Source organism: Indicator indicator, chromosome 39, assembly GCF_027791375.1.
Source record: "Indicator indicator isolate 239-I01 chromosome 39, UM_Iind_1.1, whole genome shotgun sequence".
Classification (NCBI taxonomy): Eukaryota; Metazoa; Chordata; class Aves; order Piciformes; family Indicatoridae; genus Indicator; species Indicator indicator.
In genome coordinates this window covers 223876-243676 of record NC_072048.1, presented here as the reverse complement: position 1 = coordinate 243676, position 19801 = coordinate 223876, and the positions used below count along the sequence as shown (strand labels likewise).

General features: G+C 57.5%; 3 protein-coding genes across 5 annotated transcripts; 2 read left to right on the top strand and 1 right to left on the bottom strand.

The window, feature by feature from the left end:
* The first annotated feature begins 2947 nt into the window (after positions 1-2947).
* On the top strand, positions 2948-5982 carry G6PC1 (glucose-6-phosphatase catalytic subunit 1). Its single transcript, XM_054396832.1, has 5 exons — positions 2948-3177; positions 3758-3867; positions 4516-4624; positions 4794-4909; positions 5396-5982. Exons 1-5 carry the CDS (start codon positions 2948-2950, stop codon positions 5905-5907), a joined length of 1077 nt encoding a protein of 358 aa, XP_054252807.1. The 3' UTR covers positions 5908-5982.
* Positions 5983-8285: 2303 nt separating this feature from the next.
* Positions 8286-15206, bottom strand: LOC128978759 (putative protein PTGES3L). 3 transcript variants are annotated; one of them, XM_054396747.1, is made up of 17 exons: positions 15167-15206; positions 14651-14764; positions 14467-14533; positions 14065-14163; positions 13568-13657; positions 13408-13461; positions 12500-12622; positions 12276-12435; positions 11751-11808; positions 11252-11408; positions 11042-11158; positions 10292-10422; positions 10071-10137; positions 9799-9890; positions 9273-9327; positions 8673-8767; positions 8286-8537 (listed from the first exon to the last, which is right to left on the bottom strand). In XM_054396747.1, exons 1-17 carry the CDS (start codon positions 15172-15174, stop codon positions 8402-8404), a joined length of 1623 nt encoding a protein of 540 aa, XP_054252722.1. In that variant the 5' UTR covers positions 15175-15206; the 3' UTR covers positions 8286-8401. The 3 variants fall into 3 exon arrangements, with proteins under 3 accessions (XP_054252722.1, XP_054252723.1, XP_054252724.1); XM_054396748.1 differs by lacking the exons at positions 13408-13461; positions 13568-13657; positions 14065-14163; ... (1 more) ...; positions 14651-14764; positions 15167-15206 and adding an exon at positions 12696-12734; XM_054396749.1 differs by lacking the exons at positions 8286-8537; positions 8673-8767; positions 9273-9327; ... (6 more) ...; positions 12276-12435; positions 12500-12622 and adding an exon at positions 13076-13195.
* Positions 15207-15509: 303 nt separating this feature from the next.
* Positions 15510-19677, top strand: RUNDC1 (RUN domain containing 1). Its single transcript, XM_054396840.1, has 5 exons — positions 15510-15815; positions 16278-16436; positions 16691-16889; positions 17134-17241; positions 18141-19677. Exons 1-5 carry the CDS (start codon positions 15510-15512, stop codon positions 19004-19006), a joined length of 1638 nt encoding a protein of 545 aa, XP_054252815.1. The 3' UTR covers positions 19007-19677.
* The last annotated feature ends 124 nt before the right edge of the window (positions 19678-19801 follow it).

Sequence of the window (19801 nt, the reverse complement as noted above, 5' to 3'; positions counted from 1 at the left end):
GGGCTGGCTGACAGGGGGGACTGTGCCCTGGGGACACTTCCCAGGCTCTGGGACAGCAGGTGGGATGCTCCCTGTGAGGAGAAGGTCACAGCCAGGGCTTCCTGCCCCATCTCATGCCAGTGCTGCCTGGACTCTGCCTGTGAGCTGATCCAGGTGCCACCAGATGTGCTTCCATGCTGGCAGGGGTCCAGCTCACTGCCCACTGCCCAGACCCTGCAGCACACTGGGAACATTCTGGATGAAACATTGGCACCACTTGCAGCACATTGTGTTACAGCACCCATGTGCCCTGCACCTTCCAGAGCTGGGGAATCGTGGGGACATCGTGTCCCAGAATGAGCCCAGGCACACAGCTCGTGGGCTGCCAGCTGATCCTGGGCTCTCTGCACACCCACCCTGTCCTCACCCCCTTCCTGCCCTGGGAAAGCCACTCTGGCTGGTTTGCAGTGCATGTCCCTGGCGCTGCTGCCAGCACAGTTGCCTGCTGCAGGGGCGGAGGAGGTGGCTGCTCTTGTCCTCTTTCCTGACCTCTCCCTCCTGTGGCCTCAGTTTTCCTGCAGTGATTGCAAGAGGACTGGAGGATGTTAATCCCCACCCCCAACACCTTTTGCCCCCATTTTCTGCTGCAAAATCTCATGGGGACAATTAATTGCTGACTGTTTCAAAATGTTTCTGTCGAGGAAGCCAAGTTTGTTGCATTCCTTCATGCTGGCCAAAGCCCCTTTTAGTTGAGGATCCTGGGAATGAGCTGTTGGGGAATTTGTTTTGCAAGAGTAATTCCATTTCCGTGCAAAGTTCTACTTTGTCTGGGTTATTTTGTAGGTTGGGAACTGAGTCTGGGGGCTGGGATGCGTGGGTGCAGCTCCCCCGGGCAGGGACATGCCTGTGGCCGGGGCTGCTCCTGCAGAGCTTGCATCACTCCTGCCCCGGGTTCTCCACGTCCCTTCACGAACGTTCCCAGTTCCTGGCACAACAGGGAAGTTGCTGCTTGGCAGGATCGGCGTGAGCCTCTGCTGCTGCCTCCCTTCACATGCAGCTCTGGCTGCCCTGGGGCTCCCTCCTACTCCCCAGCATGGCGAGGCTGCTCCAGCCGCGCTCTGACCCTCGGGATGGAGTTCACAGAGTCACAGAATGGTTTGGGTTAGAAGGGACCTTTAAAAGTCGCCTGGTTCAAACTCCTTGCAGTGAGCAGGGACAGGGTTGCTGAGCACAAGGTCAGGCTTTGGCTGTGCTCGCGTTTCCCTTTGCCCAGGACAATCGGCGAGGCCGCCGGGAGGAATTCCCGCTGCCTCTTGATGGACAGCTCCTTGGGAGCGAGGAGGAGCTGCCTGCAGAGCCTGTGAGTGGCTGCTCTGTGGTGCCAGATTTATCCTGGCAGCCCCCGCCTCGCCAAGCAGGTGGAGGCAGATCTCGAACTGCCCAACGGCCAGCGGAGCACAGCCAGCTGCGAGCAGGATCCCCCTTCCTCGGCCCGGCAGCTCCGGTCGCTCTCCCGGCTGTGTCCCAGGTTTTCTGTGTTTTTTTCTCTGCCCGACCCCGTGGCTTCCCAGGCTAGGCACAGGCAAGAGGCAGGATGCTGCCTGCAGATGCCACTGCACAGAGCCCACTGCTGTGGGCAGAACTCGGTGCTCGGCACGACCTCTGCTTGCTCTGCACTGTGGCAAGCAGCACAAGGGTTCAAGGATCCTGACCTGAACTTTCTCGAGGAGGGAGATAAGTGATGCATTTTCACTGGCTGCTAATCATTAACGCCCCCGCCTGCACCTCCTCCAGCGGGTAGCTGCGTGTTTGGCTGCGGCAGACTCCGGCTGTGCATCCTGTGCCACTGCCTCTGCCACTGCCGCACGGGCTGCGAGCCACACGCCAGCAGCGTGACAGGCGGCCAGAGCTGGGGAAGGGGTTCCTGCTGCCAGGCTCACCTCATGTCCTCGGGCTCCTGGAAATAGTTTCCTGTGCCACTTGTTTACCGTAACCCCCAGAGGCAGAACGGAATGATAATGCTGTGGGGCTGACACTGCTGCCAGCAACAGTGCATGGCTGGGTCAGGGAAAGGCCATGGACAGGGACCTAGCACCAGAACCAGCAGTGTGCTCAGCTTCATTCCTATCTCAGAGGGCAACTTGGTTCAGGAAGGGGGTTGACCAGTGGAGCTGTGCTGGGAGAAATGTCCTCCCTTGCTGGGACCTCGTTTGCAAAGGTCTTTTAACCCCACATCAGAGATCAAAAAAACATTGCTGGCAGCCAGGAGCTGCCCAAGCTCCCGTCTGAGGCTGCAGGGAGCACCAGAAAAGGCTTGGAAAGTTTCCCACTGCTCAGAGTCCTGATTAAATCAGCCTGTCAAATGCCCTGGCACCAAGGTAGTTTTTCCTCAGCTGGAGGTCTCAGTAGGTGTGGGGGTAGTGGCAGTCAGCCCCACACACCATGCACAACCCAGCCCATGCTGCTGGGCATCCCAGGGATGCTCTGGTGGTGCTTGGGTTGATGCAGAGGGTAAAAATGTCACAGCTCAGGGCTGCAGCAACTCCACTGTTCCCACTGCTTCAAACCTCCTCCTGACAGCAGAGCAAACGCTGGGGTGCAGTAGGAGCAACGCAGCTGCAGCACTGGGTGTTAGGAGGAGGGCCTGCAGGAGCCCCCCAGGTGAAACAACCCTGGCACACTGCAGGGAGGGGAGGTGCCAAGAAGGGTTAAGTTGCTGGTGTCGGAGCAGCCACACTGCACATGCCCTCAAAGCCTTGTTTCCCCTTTTCCCTTGTTCCCCTTGGAACAAACACGTTCCAAACATGTTTGTAACACCCCGTGGTGATGCACCTTTGGCAAAAAGTGATTTTGGGTCCAAAGATCAGTGCTGGGACGAGCAACCTGCCCGTGGCAAACAAGAGCCTGCAGAGTATAAAACCCTGCTGGGACAGCCTGAGCTGCGCTGTGGGCAGCACTGCCGATGAGGATGGAGTCCAGCATGAACCTTCTGCACAATGCAGGCATTGAGGCCACACATTGGCTGCAGCAGCACTTCCAAGGATCCCAGGACTGGTTCCTCTTCATCTCCTTTGCTGCTGACCTCAGGAACACGTTCTTTATCCTCTTCCCCATCTGGTTCCACTGCAGTGAGGCAGTGGGCATCCGGCTGCTTTGGGTGGCCGTGGTCGGTGATTGGCTCAATCTCGTCTGCAAGTGGTGAGTGGCACTGTGCTGCAGCTGCCTCTGGGTGGGTGGCACAGCTTGACTAGCCTGGGCCAGGTGTGTGCCCTCAGCCTTGATCAGGGTTCAGCTGTTGGCTTGGCACACAGCCCCTCAACATGGGGGGCTGCAGGAGAGTCCTGGCACAGCTCTGATCTGTGGGCTCCAGCCTTGGTGCTTCCCTGATCTCCAGGTGAGGGTTTTCCATGGCTAAGCTGGGGCACGGCCAGCACCTCCTTTCCCATGGCAGTGATGATACATTTCTGACACAGAGGGGACATGGTGGGACATGGGGAGCACACAAGGGACCCAGCCACGACCCCAGCCATGAGGCAATCTTATTGGCAGCTTCAGTTCTACCATGGCGCTGATCCACCCTGACACCACAACCTGGCAGGGTTTGGTGCCAGCCAGCAGCTGTGGGTGCTGTCCATGGATGCTATGGCTGTAAGGATGCTCTGGACTGCTCATGGGTCCTTTGCCTCTTCCAGCTCCCAGGCCAGAGCAGAAACCACATCTGAGTCCACCCACTCTGGTGCCCAGGACCTGTACAGTCCCTATTCTCCTTTCTTTTCAGGATCCTTTTTGGGGAGAGACCCTACTGGTGGGTCCATGAAACGGATTATTACAGCAATACCTCCACCCCACCCATCCAGCAGTTCCTGCTCACCTGTGAGACCGGCCCCGGTAGGGTCCCCCAGCCCTCTCAGGGTCAGCTGGGACTTGCACGAGGGCTTTTGCACACGAGGACCCCACTCTGGGTCTCAGACTATGCGGAAGGGGCACCGTTATCAGCAGTCTGCAGCACTGGCCCCTGCTGCACTGCTGGGGACGCCAGCGGCAGGTGGAGGCAGGGCAGCCCCTGCGCAGAGCAGACCTTGACCCTCGGTGCAGACGTGGCAGTTCACCACAAACCCCTGCCCGTGCTCAGCCACAGCCTTGGCCCTTGCCAGGGACGTGCTCTGCCCTCCAGCCCCAGACGTGGGCAGCTACACCGTGGGGAAGGGGCTTGCCTGTTTCTAGAGCTGCTCTGTCTATACTTTGCCCACGGCTCTCTGCGGGAGCCAGGGAGGGGCTGCAGGTGGCCCTGAGCAAGCTGTTGGGGATGGTCAGAGCCCTCAGCCCACTCTTGCTTGGCAGATGAGCCACTGAGTCAGCGCCGTGCTCTCACACTACCCTGCCATGCTGTCCTCTGCTCTTGCATTGCCTGCACCCTGGGACAAAGCTGGCTGTCTTCCATAGAGGTGGCACTGCAGATCCCTGGGAGCTCTCCAGGAATGAGTGCCAGCAGGCTCTGAAGGGGGACCTCTGACCTGGGGCTCTCTCCTCGCCCAGGGAGCCCCTCTGGCCATGCCATGGGTGCAGCAGGTGTGTACTACGTGATGGTAACAGCCCTCCTCTCCATTGCCATGGGGAAGAAGCAGCTGAAGACACTCAAATACTGGTAAGCTGCATGCCAAAGCCATCTGTGCAGGGCAGAGGCTGCTCTGGTCCCGATGGGTGCACAGCCAAGCCCACTGAGGCACAGCCAGTCTGTGGCACCCTGGCTGGAGAGTGCATGGGAACAGGCTGGGGAGGTGGCAGCCGCTGACATGAATGCCTGTCCCTTGCAGGGTGTTCTGGGGAGTGCTTTGGACAGGCTTTTGGGCAGTTCAAGTCTGTGTCTGCCTGTCCCGAGTCTTCATTGCTGCCCACTTCCCCCACCAGGTCATCGCTGGAGTCATCTCAGGTGAGTGCCCTGTGCCCCCCCTAGCCCCTTCCCTGCGGCTCTGCCCTGCTAGACCACAGCGGCCAGAAGGGTGCACAGCCTGACAGCCACCTGTGGGGTTCTGGTGCAAGCTGCATCTATGGCTCTGTATTGCTGCCCTGGAGGGTGAGGCACACGTCCCAGCTGGGTAGGCAGGACACTGCCATCTGCCGTTTGGCTCTGAGGTGTGGTGAATGTGGCCTGATGGCAGAGGTAGGGCAGGCTTGGGGTGTGCAAGGGTCATCACTGGGCGAGGGAGCAGAACTGTCTGTGAGAAACGGGGCACAGAGGTGGGCATTGTGGCAATCAGCACTGTGGAGGAGCACCCGGTAGCCCTTGGCACAAGTCTCCCCCTGGAGTGCCCACAGGTGCGCACTCTGCCTGCCCCCCCCCCCCCCCCCGCCGATGCCACAGCAGGCGACTACTCACTGATCAGTGCCACCTCCTCTCCCACTTTGTCACTGGCAGGGATGGCTGTGGCCAAGACCTTCCAGCATGTCCACTGCATCTACAATGCCAGCCTCCGCCAGTACCTGGGCATCACCTTCTTCCTCTTCAGCTTTGCCCTGGGCTTCTACCTGCTGCTGCGGGTGATCGGTGTGGATCTACTTTGGACACTGGAGAAGGCACAAAGGTGGTGTGCCCACCCTGAGTGGGTCCACATTGACACCACCCCCTTTGCCAGTCTCTTCCGTAACCTGGGCATCCTCTTCGGGCTGGGGCTGGCCCTCAACTCCCACATGTACCTGGAGAGCTGCCGGGGGAAGCAGAGCCAGCAAGTGCCCTTCCGCCTGGGCTGCATCATCTCCTCCCTTCTCATCCTGCACCTCTTTGACGCCTTCAAGCCACCCTCCTATGTGCAGCTGCTCTTCTACATCCTCTCCTTCTGCAAGAGTGCAGCTGTGCCACTGGCCACCGTCGGCCTTATCCCCTACTGTATCTCCCAGTTGCTGGCCACACAGGACAAGAAGTCTGTCTAGGGCTGTCCCTGCAGGTAATGGTGCAGCTGCCCTGGTGCTGGGCTCGAGGACAGGCATTGGACAACTGCACAGGGACTGATTGCCCCCTGTGAATCTGCACAGACTGAGCCTGAACCAGGAGCAGCTGTGGAGGCTGGACTGGCAGCACTGCTGGATGGCTTCCACAGCACAGACCCACAATGCCAGCTGTAGATGTGGGCAGTCTGTGGCCAGCTGATGGCACAGTGAGCCCTGCACCCCCAGGGCTCTCCTGCTGCCCTTCCTGTGCCCACGGGTAGAGGTCATCAGCCTGGAACTCAGCATCATCAGGGAGAACGCTCTGTGCTCTCCTGAAGCTCATGGGGACAGGACACCATGCTACAGGCTGGAGATGGCATCACCAGGAGCAGGCTGCTGCCCCGTGGGTGCTCAGACTCTGCTAGTGAAGTGGCTCTGCCACAGCAACAGGCAGACACTGTGAGCTGCAGCTGTAGGGCTGCCTTGTGGGAAGCCCTGGCCCTGAGATGTCTGGGACTCACTGCAACGTGGTGCAGCAGATGGCGTGGTCATTGCCTGCCTGTGGGTGTGCAGATGGACACACAGCTGTGTGCAGCCTGCCTGTGGGGGTGTGGATGGACACAAGGCTGTGTGCAGACCCCTGCAATTAAAGCTGTAGGTGTGTTTAGAGTGGTGTCTGGGCACTGCTGGGGCTGGGTGGCGATCAGCTGTGGGAAGGAAGGACACCTTTCCTGCCACCACCTGCAAGGCACAGGCCAACTGCTAGCAGGGGCAGTGCCAGGATCCCCTGGGCCTTGCCCCCTTTCACCCCTAGGTGCCATCAGGCACAGCAGAGTGGACAAGCTGCTTTTTGTGCTGTTGCCCAGGGTTTCTGGCTGCACCTTGTGCTAGGAACAAACATTCACATCCCCTTGCTGCTCACAGAGACGAGAGCAGCTTTGGGACCCAGCACCTCCCCTGGGGCTGTGCCAGCCCCCAGAGTGTGGGGACAGAGCTGCTGTGGGGCTGCTGGCTGCACTGTGGGGTCAAGGCCCCACCGCTCAGCCTTCAGGCTCTGCTCAGGGCACAGGAAACAGCTGTGTCATTGCAGGGCCCTACTGCTCTGCTCAGCCCTTGCTAGCAGGCAGCTGGCTGCAGGCTGGCCCCACTGACTCCAAAGCCAGGCAGGCTGCCAATTAACTCAGTCAGTAAACATTCTCTGCCTGAGATAGTTTAAAATAGACATGAAGGTGCAGAGATCTTCTTCCTGACAGACCATGTCTGCATGTGCAGCATCCCACCTCGTTCCTGCAGCATTTGCCCTAGGCCCAGCTGTAAGCACCAGTGACATTCTCTGCTGTGCACATCTCAGAAATGCCATCTGCCCTGCCCAGACCTTGCAGTGCCTTTGGGAGGTGATGGCCAGCAGAGCTTTGGTGACATCTGTTGCCTTGCCATGGCTTGGATAGGCCTTTAACCTGCGTGGCAGCAGCAGGCAGGCCCTCTGCCAGCCCACAGATGGGAGCCCTCCTGCTGCCAAAACACTGCAAGCCACCAGGTGAGAGGGCATCTTCCTTATGACCAAACTGCACCATTGGCCTCCCTGTGCTGAAATCTGGCCATGTTAAAGGTCCTTCCACAGCAAAGCTGTGGACCCAATTCTCTGTGGAAAGTTTACCCAGACCAGAGGGCAGGGAGCAGGCAGGCATCCTTAGACAGCAGAGGCTGTGGCAGGAACGTGTGGCACAGCTGTGACCTAGTGCTGTGGCTGCTGCTCCCCAGCAGCTGGCAAAGGTCTCTGGGCTGAACCACATCAGCCCAGAAATGCTGTGTACGTACAGAAATGCTGTGTGCTGGGGTTGCTGTTGTCCCAGGCTCACGACAAACCTCTTTAGGACAGAGGTTTCTTTTCTTCCTTTTCTGTTTATTACCAATGCCTGAACAAACCCCTCCCCTCCTGCCATTCCTAGCAAGAGATGGGAAAAAAGCTCCCAAGTACCTGCAGTGATGTCCCCCCAGTTGCTCCACCGTGCCCTTTAGATTCTGCACCTAAGACTGCAACAGCTCCAGGCCCCATGATGCCAGAGAAGCTGGGGAACAGGGGCAAGATCCCAAGGGAGTTTATACCAGCATCAGCCAGAGAAACTCCTGATGCTCAGAAAGAGCTGGGAACAGCCACACCCCAGCAAGGGCTGCCACACGAAGGTGGACAATGACTAATGACCTCTCCACAGGGCACCCACACTGCCTTCCAGCTCTCTCCACCCCAGCTGAGCCAGGAGTGTTTGCTGTGCTTGGTGCCCTCTAAGGACAGTTCCCCATTACCTGCAGTCACTCAAGGAGGTGCAGCATTTGTCTGGGGGAACAATAGAATCCTTCAGCAAAGCGCTGCTGACACCAGCACAGCACTCACAGAGCCTCTCTGCATGAGCTGCCTAAGTCTGTGTCTTTATTCTGAGAGAGCTGCTGGTGGAACTGATGCCAAACAGGGAGGAGCCCTGCTTTGGAGAATTGATGGTCACATTTCAGGGCTTCTCTGGCTGAGGAACTCCTGCAGCAGAGCTTGCACCTCTCCTCGACGACTCATCTTGCTTGCCTTGCCCTGAAAGCGGCCTCGCTTCCCAGCTCCTTTGCCTCCCAGCAGCTCTGCCACCCTGCAGTGACAACAGTACAGGGTGAAGGCTACCCAGAAGAGACTGGCCTGGCCTAACCTGCTCCAGAGAGCAAACAGGGTCCATGCCCAGCTGCTTCATCTGAAATGCTGTTAAACAAACCACAGAACGTGTTACCTGGGACCTAGATTCTCAACTGCTTCAACAGGGCCAGCTAGAAGAAAGAGTCCTGCATCCTTTTCGTCACCCACAGTCAAGAACAGCAGGGCTTCCTGTAGACAGAGAGGGGTCTTGCTCCAGAATCACCAGTGCCCTCCTTGTCAGGCAGAGAACAGACACTGACCACAGACCCCATCTGAGCACTGAACAGTTCAGGAGTTGGGTGCATCACTGAGATAGGCTCAGCTTAAAGAAAGTAAAAATGTGTGGGAGGTGTCTTACAAACCTTTTATGCTCAGTGGGAGACAGAATGAGTGCAGGAGGATACTAAGTAAAAAAGGATTATTGTAGGTCCTTTCCAACTGAAACAGTCCAGTCTAGGCTAAACCTGCCAGTGAGTAGGCTCCTCTACAGTGCTCTGAATTTTCACTGCTGTATTTCTGAGGGCTGAGAATTCCCTCCCCTGAAGCCCGAGGCTGGTGGGAACAATAAACTGATGTAACTTTTGAAAGGAAACAGACCTGCCTGGGGCGAGCACAGAAGAGCTGCTGGCCCTGCCTGTGCTCAGCCTGCAGAGAAAAGGCAGCGCTGCCAGATCAGTCGTCAGCAAGGGCTCACCTCTGTCCCAACCTCGTTAGCGATGATGTTCATAAACTCAGAGTCAGCCTCTTTCCTGTAGGGATGGGTTAAAAAAAAAACACTTCAGTAGGAAGCAAAAGTCCCCAGAGTCCAAAATATTAATCAAGAACCAAAAGCTTGATTAGGGCTGGGGTTCTGGCCTCTTGCTGTTAGAATGCAGCTGAATTTTTAATATACATCTAAATCCTTACTGTGCACTCCTGAGGGCATATTAGCAATTACTTAAGTGTTTAGGAAATAAAAAATTTTGAAAATATTGTTTTCAGCTTTGTTTGAAAATACCAAGGGCAGACAGAGCTCAGACAAACACAATTATTTCTTTGCTATAAAACCAGAAGAATTCAGTGACTGAACTACTGACATATTCCTTTGAGCACAGAACCTTCCAGCAGGCTGTGGCAGTTTAATATTCTATTTACTTTGTTTACATTCTTCCTTGAAGCCTGAACAGGTGTCAGAGGTGCAGCTGCCCTAAAAGGTGTAAAATACCTGAACTCCACCAAACCTGTGCAGCACAAACAGCTGACTCTGAGCAGCTCTGTTCTTGAAGTCCTGGGCTATCAAGACAGCCAAGTCTCTGAGCAGGTTCAGGTTATTCTGAAAGAAAAGCAAACAAACTGCAGATGCAGGAGGCAGTGTGGACAGTGAGTTGTTCCCAGAGATGGGAGCAGTTCTCACAGTATCCACAAAACCCGATGTCTATGATTCTAGCTATCAGAGTAAAGCTGAGGTCTAGAGCAGGCAGCCACAGTCTGCTTTTGGCAGCCATCCTCATACCTTCTGAAGCAGCTTCACTGAACTCTGAAGCCTCTTCACAGCCTCTACATGCTCACCTGGTCCACTCCTGAAAGAACAAGAAGAATGTGGATCGCCACTCTGAAGGACAAAGGAACAAAGGCAGATACATCACATAATGCACCAGGCAGCCGTATGCTGATGCTTCTGTGGTATTTGCCAGGAGGAACAGCAAAGGCGTAACAAAGTGGAAAGGGCATTACTTGAGCAGTGAAGTTAGAGCTTTCTCAGTACTGTGACTTTGCTCAACTGACTTCAGCACTCTGTTTCCTGCCAGGAAAACCAAGTTGGTTTTGTTCTTTTTCGCTTTTTCTGTGCCAAGGAGTTTAATAACCTTAAAAAGAAAATCAGAGCAGCATAGTGGTTTGCTTTTACTCACACAGCTCTTCAGCTCCTACCAGACTATGCCTTGTTACGTGTTGGCTCTCTACCAGTGACAATAAACTGACTGAAATCAGCCACAAAGTCAACCTAACAACAGCCAAGGAGTGAATAGAGTGATATTAACACAACTTGCTACTTATGGGCTGTGCTCTGCAGTGCATCTGCTTGTCTCTGCTGGGATACAGACTCCAACCCATGACTGAAAACGGAGAAACACTTAAAGGCAGCTCTAGAATTTTATCTCCCCCTCCCTGCCAGAGGATTTCTCTTTCATGACAAACTCGCAAAGGAATTGGTGCTTTAACACAGGGAACAATGACAAGAACCCTGCAAGGCACCATCACATCCCCTCTGCAGGGGCATGGGCAACTCGGAAAACACTGCTACTTAGGGTAGGGCTGAGCTCTGGACCATGAAAGAATGGCCCTGATCACCGGGACAAGGACTGCAACCTGCCTGCCACTCTGCCCCTTGCTCCTGTCACCCTTTTACCATCAGGGCCTGCTGCTGTGCTGGGTCTGACTGTGTGAAGCAAGGCTCCCAGAGGCAGCTCAGCAGCAGCCCCCCACCTGCAAGTCACTCAGGTTGGAGACATGAGTCCCACAGCACATGTTGGAGTCTATGCCTTTGATGTCAACAACTCGCACTGGGCCCACATGGTCATCTGGCAGACCTCGGCTCCTCACCTGGCAAAGGCAGAACAATGGCAAGCTAGGTGACATCCCTGCCACAGGTGCTTTGTTCCCAGGGATAGCATCAGTTCTCCCCCCACCACTCACTGTTTCAATCTCAGGATCATCTGCAGGCAGTTCCCTCACTGCCACGGGCACCCTCTCTCGGATTTTCTCATTCACACTTCTCTCCAAGGTCTCTACTTGCTCTGCAGTCATGGAGGGAGTGTCCAGCTCAATGAGGCTTCGCTGACGGCCCAGCTCCCTGCACCAATGAAGAACATCCATTGCTGCAGCCCAGAGCAGCTGCAAGGTCCCTCTGCAGCACTCACACACCCCACTGCCAGGATGTGACAACTGAGACTAAAGAACTCTCTGCCTCCTGTTATTTAGAAAGTACCAAGGCCTACCACACACTTAAAGGAGCACAGAACTTTGCTCGCTTCACTCCAGTTCAGTCACCGCTCCCAGGCCCCCTGAGCCCAAGTGAAACATCTAAGGGCAAACTACTTTTGATTTATCAACATTCAGCTCCTTGGTGCGCAGTACGGTGGCAAACACCAAACAAGGTTAGACCGTGGTCAAAAGAAGCCATTTCCCAGCTCACCATGAAGTCGTCTTGAACCCAAACATCTGTTCTGCCATGGCAGTGATGAGATGCTGTCCTAGAAGGAGGCAAGCAACAGCTTTGAGTACCACTGCACACCAGGGGAGAGATTTTCAGCCAAACTGTGTTTTATCTTCTGACATTCCCTGTGATATTTTCAAATGCTCAGGCACATGCTTGGCACTATAGGGCTCATACTACCACATAGGAGCAGAGAGAAGACACAGCCAATACCCCATGGGCCTTGAACCCCAAGGGCACCACAGCGCATGCTGGTTGGACTTTTCTTTCTCCTTGGCAGTGGATTTGTCTAGTGACCAAGAAGAGCCCACAGGGGAGGCCCAGGGATGGACTCTGGTACAAAGCTGTCATGCTTCCCCCTGTCTGGACCAGGGAGGGTCAGGCTGGGCACCGACTGCCCCCGGCGCGGGGCCACGGTGAAGCCAGGGGACGCTGCCCCGGTCGGGCCTGCGGCACTGCCAGCACCGCTGTAACGAGGCGCTGCCGGTCAGGCCGGGCACGGACCTGAATGCTGCTGCATGTGATCGAAGCGTCGGTCCCAATCCAGCGACAGCAGCACTTCGGCACCCGGTTCCAGCGGCGACTGGACGAAGTGGATGGCCTCGGGGCCCCGCCGGGTCACACGCAGCACTCGCACATCGCCGATGAGGCCGCGGTCGTCGGGCTGCGGACACAGGGAGTCAATGCCGCCACCTCAGTCCCGGCCTCCCGCCCGGCCCGGCACGTACCTGCCCGCCACCCTCGGGAAAGAGGATAGTGTCCTCCAGCACTACCTGGAACCCGCGCAGCGGCTCCCCGCCGCCCTCGGGCCGCAGCTCCGCGGCCCGGCACGACACCACCCTGGTGGCGAACTGCAACGGAGACGCCGGCGGCGTGAGCATCGACCCGCGCCGCCGCCCCCCGTCCCGCCCGCCCCTCCGCTACCTGCCGGGCCCAGCTGTCCCGCTGGCACTGGAACACCATGCCGGCAGCGAGAGCCACACGGTCCCGCGGTCCGGGAAGCACGGGGACTGGGAGGACGGTGGCCGACAGGGAGCATGGGACTGGCGGGGACGGCAGCCGAGGGGGAACATGACGCTCTCGCTCGCCGCCTCGGCCCCGTCAGTGGGAGGGATCAGTCTGGTGACACGCTCTGCGCGCGCGCTCCCGCTACCAGTGCTGCAGGCAGAAGGCGACTCTCAGCGGCTCGAGCTGACAGCAGATAACGGCAACAGCCCACGTTTATTGCGCCGTGCCCGCGCGGGTAACCGGCACGGGGAGACCGGTCAGCTCTCGCCGCCCCGGGCTGGGATCCGCTGCGCTCGGCGGGGAACCGGGCTGGGCGGATCTGCTTCCTCGGAGAGCCCTCCCCGCGTTGCTCGCCGGTGCACCGGGAGGCTTTCTGCGGTCGCAGCGTCCCCAGGGCCTCGGCTTCAGAGGTCGTCCTGCGGGAGGAGGAGCAGGGTGATGGGGAGGAGGTGAGCACCGGCCACGCAGTCCCAGAGAGCGTGTCCCAGCTGGCTGCGGGTAGGGGCTGCCCGAGGACAGCCGCTGGAGGTGCTCCCTGCATCCCGGAGCGGGTGGAGAGCCAGAGGCTCAGCTCGGTGCAGGGCGTCTGCAGCAGGGTCTGGGAAAGGAGACTGGCGGCAGTGCTTACATCCAGGTCGTCCATGGCGGGGGGAGGCCCTTTGTCCGTCACCTTCTCCAGGAGCTGGATGGCAAAGAGGCAGCTGCAGGAACTCCAAATGCCCAGCTCCCCCACCCCAAGTACCCACCTCACACCTGCCCAGATCCCTGAAGCCTGCAGCCCAGCACACCTCTGCATACTGCTCCACCGTGGCCCTCTCCAGCTCCTCGTCACCTTCCCAGTCTCGCCAGTTGTCGAAGTCCACAGAGAGCCAGGCTGGCTGTGGGCAGAGAGAGCATCCCCTGAGGCAGGCAGCAGCACAGAGGGGACCAGGCAGTCCTGTCCTTGGGACTGTGCTGTGGGACAAGCACAGGCTGCTCCCACAGGAGGGAGGGGCTGGGCAGCTTGGGGAAGGGTAGGAGGGGGAACGAGTCCCTTTGCCTGCCAGTGCTGGGCCTGACTCTGCCTGTATCAAGAGAAAGGGGTGCTGCATCCCTCCTGGAACACAGAGTCCATGGACTGGCAGTGATCATGAGATTGTTCTCTTTGGGAGCTCTCTGCTGGGATGCCCACATAGGGTCCTTGGTGTCTGTCTGGGGGAAGGTTGAGCCCCACAGGCCACAGGGTGCCATGTAGGGACAGCATATGTACCAAGACTGGTCCTGCCCACTGGGGACCCACACAGACCTTGATGTTCTCCTTGGTGATGCGAGGCCAGGCCACTTTCTCCTTCCACTTCCTCACAAAACACGTGATGGAGCGGTCAGAGCGCTTCTCCTGTGAGTCCTGCCAAGAGATCAGTGCCTCAGTTCAGTGTCTGCTCGGCTCCTCTCTGCAACCCGCTGCAGATAGGCACAGAGTTAAAGCTCAGCCACATTCAGGCTGTGAGGGACACAGAAGCTCAGAGGCAGGTGATTTCTGGCCCACTGTGAGTGCCAGGCCCAGGGTCAGGGCTTTCTGCCTTGTGCTCATCGCACTCAGGCACTTGGGAAATGGACAGCATTCATCTCCAAATGGTGTGGTCAAGACTGCATGGGCTGAGTGTAACTGATGCAGGCTGTAGAACAGATTGTTGGCGGGAAGCCTCACCTTGGAGTTGACCCTGGCATACAGATTGATCTCGTTGTAGAACTCCACACCGTCTGCGTTTTTGCAGCTGCCAAAACACAGTAACAGCCTGGCTTAGGGGAGGGCTGAGACCACGTGAGCCCTGTCCCCTGAACCAGCCCCTGCTCAGTGCTGTGTCCCGGCTGACAGGGTGGTGGCAGCTCACCTGAACACCAGCCGCTCGTCCTCAATGATGACCTTGACATCCTTGCTATCCTCGACACAGAACTCCATGTAGACGTACCGCGGGCGGTCGTACCACAGCGTCTTTGCAGCTTGCCTTGGGAATGAGCAGACCAGCAGAAAGTGCCCATCAGTGCTCTCATGAGACCATGCCAGGTGTGGTGTGGGGACTGGGTCAGGAAGGTGCCCCAAAGGTGTCCCCTGCCTGGGCCCAGCCCCAGGGCTGGATGCATGGTAGCAGTGGGTGGCAGTTGGTGGGCACATAGCACTCCCCTCCCACTCCCCACACAGCCGCTCGCCTCGGCAGCCAGTGGGCCCCGGCAGCCTGGCCTGCCCTCACCCTCCCCTGCCGTTCTCGGCGCCATTCCCCGGCTGCCCCGAACTGGAGGGTCCTGCCCGGTGGAGCCTCAGGCTCCGGGTCCTGAGCGGGTGTCCGAAACCCCCGACTGGACACTGCCCCGGGGACTGGGCCCTGCCAGTCCTATCCGGCCACGCTCACCTCGCCATGGCGGTGCCGACCCCGCCCCGCGCTATTTCGGGCCGGGGGCGCGGCTGTCGGCGGAGGCCGGGAGCGGGGGCCGGCAGCTGGATCAGCCGGGCCGGGCGCAGCCACTTCGCGGCCCGGTCGCTGGCCCTGCGCCACCCCACGCTGCCCACGGTGGATGCACCACACGCCCCGGCCCCTCGACCTCGGGGCCCCAAGCCCCGCGAACCCCAGCCCTGCAGCAGCCGTCGTCCCGCGAGGAGGCGCTCTGGCAACGCCCCGCCCCCGCCAGGCCCCGCCCCGCCCTGCTCCGTGACGGCAAGATGGCGGCGATGTCGCGGCAGCGGTAGGGAAGGTCATGGAGGTGGAGGGTGGCCCTCTGGGCCCGGGGGAGCGCTGGGCGCCGGTGGGCGCCGTGTCGGCGGCGGCGGTGGTGGAGGAGGAGACCGAGGAGGAGGCGGCGGTGGGCGGGTCGCTTCAGTCGGTGCCGCGGCTGCGGGCAGAGCGGTGCCGCCTGCAGGGGGCGCTGCTGGCCCTGGCCTCGCACTTCGCGCAGGTTCAGTTCCGGCTGCGGCAGGTGGCGCGCGCTGGGCCCGGCGAACAGCAGCGGCTGCTGAGGGAGCTGGAGGAGTTCGCCTTCCGCGGCTGTCCCGGGCCCGCCCCGGTGAGTGCCGGCGGGACGCGACTCTGATGGGTGAGGGGAGTACCGTCTGCTTTCGCATGGCATAGCGCAGTCCGCCGCGGGACTGGTACATGCGAAAGCCCGTTAGGAGCGGCGGGCGTCCGTTTTATCGCTGGGACGGAGGGTTCGCGCCAAGTTCGGCCCGGGAAGGACTCGACTTTAACACGCGTTAAAGCCTTGCACCGCGTGAGCCTTTCCTGCTCCGCCCGAGACGCGGCGGTGACTCAGAGGAGCCCTGTCCCCTGCGTCATTCGGTAGCTCGCAGTGCTGCTTCCTTCGTCCTGGCTGGGGCGCGGGAGCTCCGGAGGTGTGGCTGTGCCTCACCGTGGCGTTCAGGCACGGCTTCGTCTCAGGCTGAGAGAAACTCTCCTCATACCAGTCCTGTTCTCCGAGGATTGGCTATGACGGTAAATGTTCAACTTATTTACTGGTAACTCTTTACAGGGTGAGCAAGAGAAGCAGGACCAAAGTGAGGTCCAGAAGGAGAAGCAGAGGGAGCTGATCCTGCAGCTCAAAACACAGCTGGATGACCTGGAGACGTTTGCTTACCAAGAGGGCAGCTATGATTCTCTACCACAGTCTGTGGTTATGGAAAGACAACGGGTAAGGCTCACAAAGCCCTTCTGCCTGTACCTTGTAGTGTTATGAGCCTCTTATGGACTGTAGGAGTTGTTCAGTCCCTGTTTCTTGCCAGCAGCTGTAATGGAGTATCAGTAATTTGACTGTGTAAACCTGTCCTGTGTCTGCTGCAGTGGTTCTATGTGCAGCAGAGGCGGCCTGTGGATAAAGGAGTATTTTGAAGCTCATGGGCAGCAGCACCACACTGTGAGATCATATTACTAACTTGTGTTTTACAGATGATTATAAATGAGTTGATAAAGAAGCTGGACATGGACTTGAGCGAAGATATTGCAACACTGTCTCCAGAGGAACTGCGACAGCGTGTGGATGCTGCCATAGCACAGATTGTTAACCCAGCCAGGGTAAAGGAGCAGCTGGTGGAACAGCTGAAGACACAGATAAGGGACCTTGAAATGTTCATCAGCTTCATTCAGGGTCAGTGCTGGGGTTTTGAATGAGCAGATTGAGTTGTTTTGTAATTCTTTGTCATGAGGACAGAGGTCACAGATGTCAGAGAATGCAGGAAGAGGTTCTGGGTCCTGAGGGAGAACAGGTCTCTGAATTGATGGTGGGGGAATGGAAAAGATGCAAAGAGATCTAAGGGATATTGACCTCAGTACTTGGGATATGCAGCTTAAATTCACAGCTGTCAAATAACGGTGTGAAATTCTTGTTCTAGATGAAGTTGGAAGCTCTGGGAGGGCAGAAGATGGACACTGTGAATGTGCAGGCAGAAAAGATGGTGGTGGCTCCTCTAAACCAAGCACTCAGCCTTCTGGAAACAGAGGTGGGCACTGCTCAGCTTGCAGCTTCCAGCGTGGCTCCTGCAGCCACATGCTCAATAAGCAAGCCCAATCCCACATCTAGTCACAGCAGGCTGCTTTGCTGTTTCCTGGCAGCTGGTTTCTGTGTCCGGTTTTGTCATCTTTCCTCTGTGGGATCTTTAGAGTAGTCACAGAACCTGAGTGCGTGATGCCGAGGGTGGGATTGGTCCTCAGAGGAGACTGAGAGTAGAAGAAGCTTCTGATACTTGGTGCAAACTGCAGTCAGACTTAGCAGCCTTGCCTGGTACATGGTTTGGCTGCACTGTAGTTAACACTCAACTTTTAGCTCTGTGAGCTGGATGCATAATCTGAGGCTGGTCTGCTTATCACAGAGTTGTGTTTGAGCTAGAGTGGCACCCTAGAGGAAATATCCCTTTGCCTTTGTGGTCTGAGACATCTCTGGTCATTGGACATAGAAAGCTGTTGTAGGATTTAGAACCATAGAAGGCACTGGGTTTGGAAGGGACCTTTGAAGGTCATCTAGTCCAACCCCCCTGCAGTAAGCAGGGACATCCCTAACTAGATTGGATTGCTCAGAGCCCCATCAAGCCTGACTGAATTTCTCTAGGGTTGGGGCCTCTACCACCTCCCTGAGCAACCTGTTCCTGTGTTCCACCAAGTTGCCGAGGGAGGTGATGGAGTGAGATGTGAGACATATTCTCTGTGAGATAGTGGATAACAGGCCATGCAAATGTTTGCTTTTCTGTTTGGCTTCAGTGCTTTGAAACTATAAAATGCAGCGTCAATCTTGGTGACAAAACATCCTGAGGAAGAGCAGACTTTTGCACTTCCTTGTGTGTATGAAAGACTACAGCTACTGACTCCTAATGAAAGCATTTATTCTCTTCTCTAACCTGATCAGTGAACCCAGAAGATGCCAGAAAGATGCGAGAAGCAGGCCTGCACCTCATGCATCGCATGTTGGCTGTGCTGCAGATATTTGCTGTCAGTCAGTTTGGTTGTGCTGCTGGTCAGATTCCTCGCACCCTCTGGCAGAAGGACCAAGCCAGCAAGGACTACTCCCCCCTAATTAAGAAACTGGAGTTGTCAGTAGAGAGGGTGAGGCAGCTAGCTACAGAACACCAGCAGGAAGACCACATTATCAGTCCCACTGATCTGCAGGATGTTCCCTTAGGAGGCAGAGATGAGCTGACCCTAGCTGTGCGGAAGGAGTTAGCCATAGCTTTGCGAGACCTAATGGCTCACGGGCTGTATGCCCCTTCCCAAGGAATGAGCCTGGTACTGGCACCCATTGCCTGCTTGATTCCTGCATTCACCTCGGCGCCACAGGCCATGCACCCCTGGGAGCTCTTTGTGAAGTACTACAATGCCAAGAACGGCCAAGCCTTCGTGGAGTCCCCGGCCCGCAAGCTCTCCCAGGCCTTCGCCCTGCCTGTGACGGGAGGAGCAGCCACCACCCCCAAGCAGAGCCTGCTGACAGCCATCCACACGGTGCTGACAGAGCATGACCCCTTCAAGCGCAGCGCAGACTCCGAGCTGAAGGCTCTGGTGTGCATGGCACTGAACGAGCAGCGCCTGGTCTCCTGGGTCAACCTGATCTGCAAATCTGGAGCTTTGGTGCAGTCCCACTACCAGCCCTGGAGCTACATGGCAAACACAGGCTTTGAGAGTGCCCTCAATGTTCTCAGCCGCCTGAGCAACTTGAAATTCAACCTCCCGGTTGACCTGGCTGTCCGGCAGCTGAAAAACATCAAAGATGCTTTTTGATGTATTTGTATTGTAGATCACCCATTTTCCACAAGTAGGCAGCTGCTAGGCTCCAGTAGCCTGGCTTTTTTAAGACCAAATTTGGCTCTTTGAAGTTGGTAATTGCAATTAGGGAAATCCAGTGGTGTCTTGATGATGGAAAGACACCACTGTCTTGATGTCTGTTTTACAGGACTGCCACTGCAAAGCTGCTGGAGGTTGGGTGCTGTGCAGCACCTCACCCTGCCCCTGTTGTGCAGTTCTGCTCCTCAGAACTGCATGGTTGGCAAGCAACCAGCAAATGCTCAGCGCATGGGGCTGGCAGTCCTGAGTGCAGCAGGGGCGTGGCCGCGAAGACTGCAGGCAGGGGGAGGTCCTGTGGAACCCACAGCTCGACTGTTTGGCTGCCCCCCCTCTGCTGTTTCTTAGTCTGTGCTCTGAACCATGCTGCTGCGAGATACTCATCAGGAGGTCTCCTGGTGGCAGGGGACTTGCCCTCCCCGGTATGAAATCGGCTGACCCACAGGTGCAGGGACTGCTCTGCTCCAGTGCTGGTGGCTCGGTGATCCAGGGGAGCAGTCGGATGGGGGCCGACTTTGGCCAGCAGCCCCCGAGCTCTTTGTTTGAAGCTTCTGTGCAGTGGTGAGCGCGCCCGCGTCCGGTGCTGGACCGGGGATTATTAAACCGCTTTAGCAAGTGCGTGTGTGGAGAACGCGTCTGGCTGCCGTGTCTGATAGCCGCTCGTTAGGGGCCTTGCGCAGCGGCTGCGCCGGCTCACCACAATCGGGATTAAAGCCCCCCTCAAGGTCGCTGGGG

Excerpts from the sequence above, each read along its gene's own strand:
- G6PC1 (XM_054396832.1), top strand. The coding sequence starts at position 2,948 with ATGGAGTCCAGCATGAACCTTCTGCACAATGCAGGCATTGAGGCCACA. Across the intron at positions 3,868-4,515 it reads CACCTGTGAGACCGGCCCCG|GGAGCCCCTCTGGCCATGCC; the intron begins GTAGGGTCCCCC and ends CTCCTCGCCCAG. Across the intron at positions 4,625-4,793 it reads CTGAAGACACTCAAATACTG|GGTGTTCTGGGGAGTGCTTT; the intron begins GTAAGCTGCATG and ends TGTCCCTTGCAG.
- LOC128978759 (XM_054396747.1), bottom strand. Across the intron at positions 13,462-13,567 it reads CGGTGGAGCAGTATGCAGAG|CTCCTGGAGAAGGTGACGGA; the intron begins GTGTGCTGGGCT and ends TTTGCCATCCAG. Across the intron at positions 9,328-9,798 it reads CAGCTGTTTGTGCTGCACAG|GAAAGAGGCTGACTCTGAGT; the intron begins GTTTGGTGGAGT and ends CCATCCCTACAG.
- RUNDC1 (XM_054396840.1), top strand. The coding sequence starts at position 15,510 with ATGGAGGTGGAGGGTGGCCCTCTGGGCCCGGGGGAGCGCTGGGCGCCG. Across the intron at positions 15,816-16,277 it reads GCTGTCCCGGGCCCGCCCCG|GGTGAGCAAGAGAAGCAGGA; the intron begins GTGAGTGCCGGC and ends AACTCTTTACAG. Across the intron at positions 17,242-18,140 it reads TCAGCCTTCTGGAAACAGAG|TGAACCCAGAAGATGCCAGA; the intron begins GTGGGCACTGCT and ends TAACCTGATCAG.